This window comes from Felis catus, chromosome X (assembly GCF_018350175.1).
Source record: "Felis catus isolate Fca126 chromosome X, F.catus_Fca126_mat1.0, whole genome shotgun sequence".
Lineage (NCBI taxonomy): Eukaryota > Metazoa > Chordata > Mammalia > Carnivora > Felidae > Felis > Felis catus.
In genome coordinates, this window is record NC_058386.1 from 101,439,439 (window position 1) to 101,448,881 (window position 9,443).

General features: G+C 49.5%; 1 protein-coding gene across 1 annotated transcript; it reads left to right on the forward strand.

Moving 5' to 3' along the window:
• Positions 1-3,099: 3,099 nt before the first annotated feature.
• On the forward strand, positions 3,100-8,234 carry LOC109496350 (testis-expressed protein 13D-like). The gene is made up of 3 exons (XM_019823453.3): positions 3,100-6,510; positions 7,098-7,613; positions 7,723-8,234. The coding sequence occupies exon 1, from the start codon at positions 4,011-4,013 to the stop codon at positions 6,498-6,500; it is 2,490 nt and encodes an 829-aa protein (XP_019679012.3). The 5' UTR covers positions 3,100-4,010; the 3' UTR covers positions 6,501-6,510; positions 7,098-7,613; positions 7,723-8,234.
• Positions 8,235-9,443: the final 1,209 nt, after the last annotated feature.

Genomic DNA, 9,443 nt, shown 5'->3' on the forward strand with positions numbered 1-9,443 from the left:
TTGTAAAGGGCCTGGCTAAGCATCGACGGAGTGTTGCAACACAGAGGCAATCTTCAAAGAGTGGGGGAGCTTTTAAACTTCTGTAAAAAGATATTTTGGGGCTTCAGGTGTTTATAGATACTCTGTCAATACATTAGCTTACCGCTGAACTAAAGGAACACAGACCTCAGTGGCCATGTAACAGAAAGAAAAAGAAACTTCTAGAAAAGTAACTAAAACAACTTCAAACAAGTAGCCACAACAAACAAAACAAAGAAAACTGGAGTTAATTTTTGTATATGGACTGAGGTAATAGTCTACCTTCATTCTTTCACATGTGGACATCCAGTTATATCAGAGCAACTTGTTGGAGACTTACTGCCTCCTCATTGAATGGTTTTGGCACCTTGTCAAAAATCAGTTGACCCTAGATGCATGGGTTTATTTCTGAACTCTCAATTCTATCACAGTATGCCAGTACCACTCTGTTTTGATCCTCTAACCTTGTGTAGTAAGTTTTGAAATCAGGAAAAAAGGAATTCTCCAACTTTATGTATTTATTTAAAGTTTATTTATTTATTTTGACAGAGAGAGAGAGAGAGCTCAAGCCAGGGAGGGGCAGAGAGAAAGGGAGAGAGAGAATCCTAAGTAGGTTCCATGCTGACAGCACGGAGCCTGACGCAGGGCTCGATCCCATGAACCATGAGACCATGACATGAGCCGAGAACAAGAGTCAGACACTTAACCAGCTGAGTCACCCAGGTGCCCCTAATTTTCTTTTCAAAGATTATTTTGGCTGTTAGGGCCTCTTGCCCATGTTATTTTGGGGTCAGCTTTGACATTTCTGCAAAAGAAAAAGGCAGGGGTTTTAATGGGGATTTCACTGAATCTGTAGATCAGTTTGGAGAGTGTTGCTATCTTAATAGTATGATATCTTCCAATTTGTGAGCACAAGACATCTTTCTATGTATTTAGGTTTTCTTCAACTAATTAAAACTTTTTTAACGTTTATTTATTTTTGAGAGCTAGAGACAAAGAGTGAGTGGGGGAGGGGCAGAAAAAAAGGGAGACACAGAATCCGAAGCAGGCTCCAGGCTCTGAGCTGTCAGCACAGAGCCCGATGCGGGGCTTGAACCCACCACACGTGAGATCATGATGTGAGCTGAAGTCAGATGCTTAACCGACTGAGCCACCCAGGCACCCCTTTTTAACTACTTTCAATAATGTTTTGTAGTTTTCAGGGTATATGCCTGGTACCTCTTTGGTTAAATGTATTCCTAAGTATTTTAGTGTTTTGATGCTATTGAAAATGGACTTATTTTCTTAATTTTTCTGGAGATGGAATTGCTAGTATACAGAAATACCGCTAATTTTTATATATTGATCCTGTATGCTACTACTTTGATGAATTTATTAGTTTTGGTAACTTTCTGGTGGATTATTGGGGAATTTTCATATAGAAGATCATGCCCTCTATAAAGAGAGAGAGATTTACTCATTCCTTTCTAATTTGGATGTGTTTTAGTTCTTTTTCTTGACTAATTGCTCTGGCTAGAAGTTCTAGGACAATGTTGAACAGCAGTGGTGAAAGTGGCATTCTTGTCTGCTCCTGATCTTAGTGGGGAAGTTTGAGTCTTTCACCCTTAAGTGTAACGTTAGCTATTGATTTTTCATAAATGCCCTTTTTCAGGTTGAGGAACTTCCTATCTATTTTGCTTTTTGAGACATTTTTCTTGTGAAAATCTGTTGCATTTTTTTTAATGCTTTTTTGTGTATCTATTAGTTGATCACATGGGGTTTTTCCTTCATTCTAGTAATGTAGTGTATTACATTGATTGATTTTCACTTATTGAGCCACCTTTGTTTTCCAGAGATAAATCTCATTTGGGGGATTGACCATTTTGAAACATAGGATATATCCTTTTTTTATGTTTTAACAGTTTTTGTCTTAAAGTCTTTGTCTGATGTTTGGAGAGCCACTCTAGCTCTCAGTTGGTTACTGTTTGCATGGAATAGCCTTTCCCATCTTTTTATTATCAAGCCAGTTTGTATCTTTGAGTCTAAAATGAATCTCTTGTATCCTGTTTAAAAAAATATTATCTCTTCTGTCAATGTCTGCCTGTTAATTACACACTATTTGCATTTATTATAATTATTGATAAGGAAGGACTAATGGCATTTTGCCATTTGCTTTCTTTCTTTCTTTCTTTTGAAAGAAAGCGTGAGCAGGGGAGGGGTAGAGAGAGAGAGGGAAAGAGAGAATCTTAAGCAGGCTCAGCACTGTCAGCCCAGAGCCCAATGCAGGGCTGGAACTCATAAACCTCGAGATCCTGACCTGAGCCACAAACAAGTCGGACACTGAACCAACTGAGCCACCCAGGTGCCCTTTGCCATTTTTTTCTATTATGTCTTATAGCTCCCTCTACCCCAATTCCTGCACTACTGCCTGCTTTTATGTTTCATTGATTCCTTTTTTTGTAAGAATTTTTATTTCCTTCTCATTTCCTTTTCTGCATACTGTTTATTTTCTTGGTGTTTGCTCTGGGATTGCAATTAAGATGTTAATTTATACCAGTATATTTTAGATTAAATACGAACTTAATTTCAAGTAGTATACAAAATCTTTCATTCTAGCTTATACTGTTATTGCCACAAATCACATCTTTGCAGATTTGTATTGTTTTATGCAGCCATGTCTTTCTGAACTTTTGTTTTGAGAGAGCGTGCCCACGCACACAGGCGCCCGAGTTGGGGAAGGGAAGAGGACGAGGGAGAGAGAGAATCCCAAACAGGTTCCGTGCTGTCGGCGCAGAGCCCAACCCCGGGCTCGGGGCTGGACCTCATGACTGCGTATCATCATCTGAGCTGAAATCAAGAGTTCCGCGCTTAGCGGACTGAGCCGCCCAGACACCCTATGCGGTCATCTTTAAAATCCTGTATTTAAAAATTTTTTTTTTCAACGTTTATTTATTTTTCGGACAGAGAGAGACAGAGCATGAACAGGGGAGGGACAGAGAGAGAGGGAGACACAGAATCGGAAGCAGGCTCCAGGCTCTGAGCCATCAGCCCAGAGCCCGACGCGGGGCTCGAACTCCCGGACCGGGAGATCGTGACCTGGCTGAAGTCGGACGCTCAACCGACTGCGCCACCCAGGCACCCCAAAAATCCTGTATTTTAAAAAAGAGTTTCAAAATGCATGAATACTATTTTTGTACTTAGTTACTTTTAGCACGTGCTTTATTTTTTTGTGTGGGTTCCAGTTATCACTCGGTGCAGCTTAAGGCATTTCTTCAGCATTTCTTGTAGGGAAGACCCAGATTATGAGGGGAACATTTACTCTAAAAGTGGAAGAGAGACACTCTCCGAGAACCGTCCGAGAACCGTCCATCAGGTGAACACGAGAGTGAATTTATAGGGCAAGTTCAGAGCATTCATGGTTCAATCGCTGGATTTTCTTGAGGACGGGGACTCTAAGTTCATCGTTCAGAATGACGAGGGAAGGGTACAGTGTGACTGACTGTCGAAGGTTTGAAGGGGTACCGAAGAGTTATGGGCCAGAGAACCGAGGTAAGAATAGAACGGCGCCCATCGAGGCAACCCTGCCACCCGACTAGGAATTCATTCCACGATGCTGGGTATCGTCCCGAGGTTCTGAGAAACAAATTCTAACCCAGGCTCACGGCAGCGCCCCGTGCAGCCATCTAGCCTATTCGCCCTCTACAGGGCGCTCTTCAGAGGGAGGCGGATCCCAGCAGGCCTTGCAGGGTGAGTCAGACGTCATCTCTGTGACGTGTAACACCCTCGCCGGGTGGGGCTGGCGCGGTGAGGGCGTCCGTTTTACTCTCTGTGAGGAAAGTGAGGCGGTGAGGGAGGAGAGGCTGAGAAGGAGGCCGGGACTGGAAAAGGACTGCGGTAGAACCGACCGGGGACGTGAGGGGTGGGCCTTTACGGGCGGCGGCAGGGGCAGCATTGCCTGCGAGACGGTTAGTTATCTAGGCTCGCGGCCGTCAGTTAACTAGGCCGCAGCAGCCATGGCGGTCGACTTTGGGGACCACGCCAGCGGGTTCCGCCACACCGAGGTGATCAGGTTCATCAACGACGAAGTCCTCGTGAACGGCGGTGGGCCGGATTTCTACGCGGCCTTGCGCGCGCGGCCCTGGGACGAGGTAGAGGAGCGGCTTCGGACGGTCCTGGCCGACCCGCAGGTGCCGCGCGCCATGAAGAGGGCCTGTGCGTGGAGCGCGCTCGCCTTGAGCGTGCGCGTGGGAGCCAGGCAGCGGGAGCAGCAGGAGCGCCAGGTCTCGCGGCTGCAGAACCAAGTAGACGAGCGCGAGACGACTACCTGGTCCCTGGCCTCCGAGCTGCAGCGGCTGCGCGGGGAGCGCGAGTCGGCGGTCGCACAGCTGCGCTCCACACAGGCCGCCCTGCGGCAGACTCTGGTCGAGTGTGACGTGCTTCGTGGGCGGCTGCTCCAGGTGGAGAGGGCCTCCCGGGTCGTGCCGCTGGCCTTCGAGAGAGTGCCTGGGCCTCCGGCCGAGCCACTTGGGGCCATAGCATGGCCCCGGAATGCAGATGTGGTGGCCAGGGAGCTGCGCAGCAGGCTGTATTTTCAGGCCCGGGTGCCGGCCCCGGTGGCTGTCCTTTACGTGCCGGGACCCCCGAGTCCCTGGGCTCAGGCCGTACAGCCCGCTCTGCCAGTGCCCGTGCGGTACTTGCTTCCGTTCCGTGCCCCGTTCCCCGTGGGATTCCCCGTGGGATTCCCCGTCTCGCCACCTCTGCCGCCAGTAGTAGTCATGGATGCAGAAGCTGCAGTAGTTCCACATCAGATGCCTCCTCTGGGGATCGGGCCACCTGGTCCACGTGCTGCAGTGGGCTACCAAGAGGGGATGGTCCCACGGTGGGACCAGAGGAGCTGCAGCCAGGCGGAAGGTCCTGCGATCCTCCAGAGTGCAGTCCCCCTGAGGGACATCAGAAGCCTTAGCCAAGAAGGTCCGCAGAGGCCTCAGGGGATGGTTCCTGTCAGAGATAGCTGGAGCCAGAGCCAGAGCCAGGAAGAAGATCCAGAGAACACCCAAGAAGTGGTCCCCCTTGGGGATGGCTGGAGCCACAGCCAGCAAGAAGATCCAGAGAGAGCCCAGGGGACGGTTCCTATCGGGGAGAGCAGGGGCCACAACCAGGAGGAAGGTCCAGAGAGGGCCCAGGGGGTGGTTCCTGCTGGGGACAGCTGGAGCCAGAGCCAGGAAGAAGGTCCAGAGTGGGCCAAAGGAATGGCCACCCTTGGGGATGGCTGGAGCCAGAGCCAGGAAGACCGTGCAAAGAGGGCCTGGGAGATGGTTCCCGTCGGGGAGAGCTGGAGCCATAGCCAGCAAGAAGATCAAGAGGTGCTCCGGGGGGTGGTCCCCCTTGGGGAGAGCTGGACCCAGAGTCAGCGAGAAGGTCCAGAGAACCCCCAAGGAATGGTCACCCTTTGGGGTAGCTGGAGCCAGAGCCGGGAAGAAGGTCCAGGGTGGGCCCAAGGAATGGTTCCTGTTGAGGATAGCTGGAGCCACAGCCAAGAAGAAGATCGAGAGATGCCCCAGGGGGTGGTACTTCTTAGGGATAGTTGGAGCCTCAGCCAGGAGGATGTTCTAGAGAGGCCTCAGGGGATGGTCTCCTTTGGGGATAGCTGGAGCCAGAGCCGGAAAGAGGGTTCGGAGAGGCCTCGGGGGGTGGTACTCCTTAAAGATAACCAGGGCCAGGGCCAGGAAGAAGGTCCAGAGAATCCTCAGGAGATGGTTCCCTTTGGGGATAGTTGGAGTCTCAGCCAGGAAGAAGGGCCAGCAAAGGCCCAGGGGATGGTCCCCTTTGCGGGTATCTGGGGCCTCAGCCAGGAAGAAGGTTCGGGGCGATCCCAGGAGATGTTTACCTTTGGTGCCAGCAGGATGAGTAGCTGGGAAGAAGATCCAGAGAGGCCTCAAGTGATGGTGCCCCTGGGGGCCAGTAGGGACCACAGCCAGGAAGAAGGTCCAAAAAGACCCCAAGGGATGGCCCCCCTTGTTGCCAGCAGAAGCAGTAGCCACGAAGAAGATCCAGAGAGGCCTCAGGAGATGCTCTCCTTGGGGGCCAGCGGGAACTACAGCCAAGAAGAAGGTCCAAGAAGACCCCAGGGGACGGGGGACAGAAGACGCCATAGCCAGCAAGAAAGTCCAAAGAGGTACCCCCCGGGGTTTAGGAGGAGCCACAGCCTGGAAGAAGGTCTACAGAGGCCCCAGGCGACCCCCCAGGGGGACAGCTGGAGCTGTGGTGTGAGGGAAAGCCCAATGAAACAGCAGCCTCAGGGGCAGAAGGCCAAGCAACCAGAAGGGAAAAAAGCTCTGGGTTTCCTGCACCAGGAGAAGTCTGCCTCAGGCTGCGGCCCAGAGAGTTGGGAGTGCCCATGGTGTAAAGCCATGAATTTTTCATGGCGCAAGGCCTGCTGTAAGTGCAAGGAAGGCTGTGTGGAAGTTGAGAGTGGAGGCCCGGACCCAGGACCAACTCACTGATTTGCGAAAGGTAAGTAAGAATGAAAACGAAAGAAAAGACCAATTTCATAAGCCCAAAGAAAAACCAATTTCATAAGACCCTCTTCTGACCAAAAGTAACTTATTTACCTCACAGAAAATTTGCAAACCAAAATCAGTGTAGAGAGAATTAAAACAATCCATTATTCTATTACCCAAAGTAACAACCTTTTATCATTGTGGGTACTACATACACACATAAATGCAAATGTATTTATATACTTTTTAAAATTTACTTGAACAAAGACTGCTTTTGAGTATCATATTCTTTAAAAAGGAACTTCTCTTAATTGCACTGACATTCACAGGTGGTGGATTCTGAATGGCTGATGCCGATTGGTGGACATCCTGGAGAAGCTGAAGTCTTGGAGCCTTGCCCCACCCTCCCCTCCACTCTCTTCTGTTTTCTTATTCACATCCTTTTTTCTGAAAGTGCTGTGTCTTTGGCTGGGAACAGCCATGTCTTTTTCGAGTTATAACTATACTGAGTTTCAGGAGCACTGCTTTTCCTTGGAAATGCTGTTGTTCCTTTGTACATGGCCACAGTGTTCATGTTTGCTCCTGGTTTTTATTTTATAGGTGAGGGCCTGTTTTTGTGTCTCCGAGCCCCACAGAAATTGTTTGTTGCTGAAGAAGCTGAACCTGTCCCATTAGAAGATCTTCTAAGAGTTTAAAGAAATCACACTTGATTCCTGCTGACCTGCACCTCATCGAGACCCCCGTTGGCCGGAGTGGAGAGGAGTGAGAGGACGTCGGGGAAGGGGAGATGCTTCGGCACTCCTTAAGGCGGAAAGGAGGGCAAAATGATTTTGTTAGAATTTAATTTCTCTGTTGGGACAAGCAATTAATTTGGAAGAGTTGGGGGGTATTGTGGTGTTAAGTTCTATAAGTGATAGCAAATTTGATGGATAACATTTAATTCATTACACAAATCGTTATTGTCTGGTATGTGTTAAGAGCTAGACTTATATGTTAATATCTGGTGCACACATTATAACTTGATTTGATGAGTTTGGTTAGATACCAGGAGAGAGCCTAACTTGGGATACAAATTACATGAGGACTTCTTTGCCTTGCATAGAGCGTGGCTTTCAGGTAAGCCCAATTGACATAATTTCCAGATATTTTTGTAGTTCTGGGGGTAACAGCAGAGACTTTCATGACAGGACTTGAGTCACCAAATTGCTCATCTCATTGTTCCCAGGTGAGACAAGTGAGCAGCGGCCAAGATCAGGAAAGTGGCTTCATGAAAGTATGGGCAGGACATTTCTGATAACTGTGCTGGTTTCTTCCTTTGAGAGGAACAGCTATCCTTCTGGTTGCCTGAAAGACGGCTGAGTCACTTAGAGAAAGACAGTGCCTGGGGGAGTGTCGGCTACACACTCAAGCCCTCAGCTTTGGGCCACCGCCATCCCAAGCCCCTTTCCAGTCAAGAGTGGATGAAGAACAAAATGGATTCCGAGGGCAGACATCGTGCCATGGACGGTGCTTCTCTCGGGAAGGCTAACTGGATTAAAAAAGAACTGCACCAACATTTTTGGGAGCGCCCCTGGGCCCCTTCTCTTCCATTGGCTGTCCGCTCCCCGGGGGTGGGAAGTTCGACGGTCTCCAGTCTGAACAAAAGGTGTTCTTGAGTTCCCCCGGGAAATCCCGGCCCACCAAGCTCAAACTCTTGTCTGAGGTTTCTGATCGTAACAATAAAGAGCGTGCACCGGCCTGCCGTGTCTCCTGGGTGCTGTGTCTCCTCGGGGCAGGCAGTTGAAACCTGGGAAAGTTCGATCCCATAGACTATTAGGGGGCCTCTCTTCTTCCGGCCGGTCACCCAAGAATGGGAGGAGGAGGAACGTCCCTGAGGCCTTCAGTCCACTGTGATCGTCCCTGCGCCTCTCACTGTCCGCGTCCTCTCACAGTCCCCTGAAGGCGGGCCTCTCTGCTGCTCCTGGGCCCGTGGGGCACTAGAGGTGAGGTGGAGAGGGGGCTTCTGTCTAGGCCGGGAGCCCGAATGCCTGTGTCCAGGCTCCCCATGTGCACCAAGAAGCCATTTCCTCGAGGCCCCATCTCCTAGATGTCCAACGAGCAGAAATTTCCCTTCTGCGTTTCTGTCCCGCAAGGCACCGTTCCCTCCCTCCTATGCATGATCCCATCGAGGTGCTCAGATTCTGGAAAACAGCCAGGTTCTGGCAGAAATGTTCCCAGAGACAAACGGAGTGGAGCCTGGCTGCCTGCTTGGTATAGGGACAGGGAAGGGGCAGAGAACTGATCCTACCCCACCAGCTTTTTCTCTCCCCTCAGTCCTGATAACAGGCAGGCCTTGCTTACTAGAAGGGAGCCCTAGGGAGGAAGAGAACCATCAAGGACATCAACCCAGAGCTAGGTTTTCTGGGTTACGGGCTGGTTTTGTGATACTCTTGTGTGTGCTCATAGCTCCCTGGGATTTGGGGAGGATGGGACAGAGGTGGGACTTGGGAGTTTTCCAGAAAAATCCATTTTGATGTAATAGGTTATTCCAGATGTCACTATAGTTGCTTCATTTATGGTTTCAAATGGACTCTGTTGTTTGTTGGCATGCCTTTAGGTCTGCATGAAAGCAAACTCACCCTGTGCATAGCTTTTACATAGTTTAATCTTATCACAGTCTTTCAGGGTTGACTTTTTCCAAAACAACCTGAATCATTAACGTTGTCAAATCACTACTTTTTTCTGGGCTGGGTACACACACAAAAAAGGTAGCAGGTTTCTGAGGCCAGAACCTGGGCTTTGGAGTTAGAGAGACCTGAGTTCAGATACTTGCTCTGCTATTCACTAGCTGTGTGATGTTAAACAAGTTACTGGACTTCTCTGAGCCCTCAACAAGTGGTTGTTCCTTTCCCTACCCTCAGGGTTCTGCTCTGGATGCTGTGGTAACGAGTACAAGAGATTATTAAT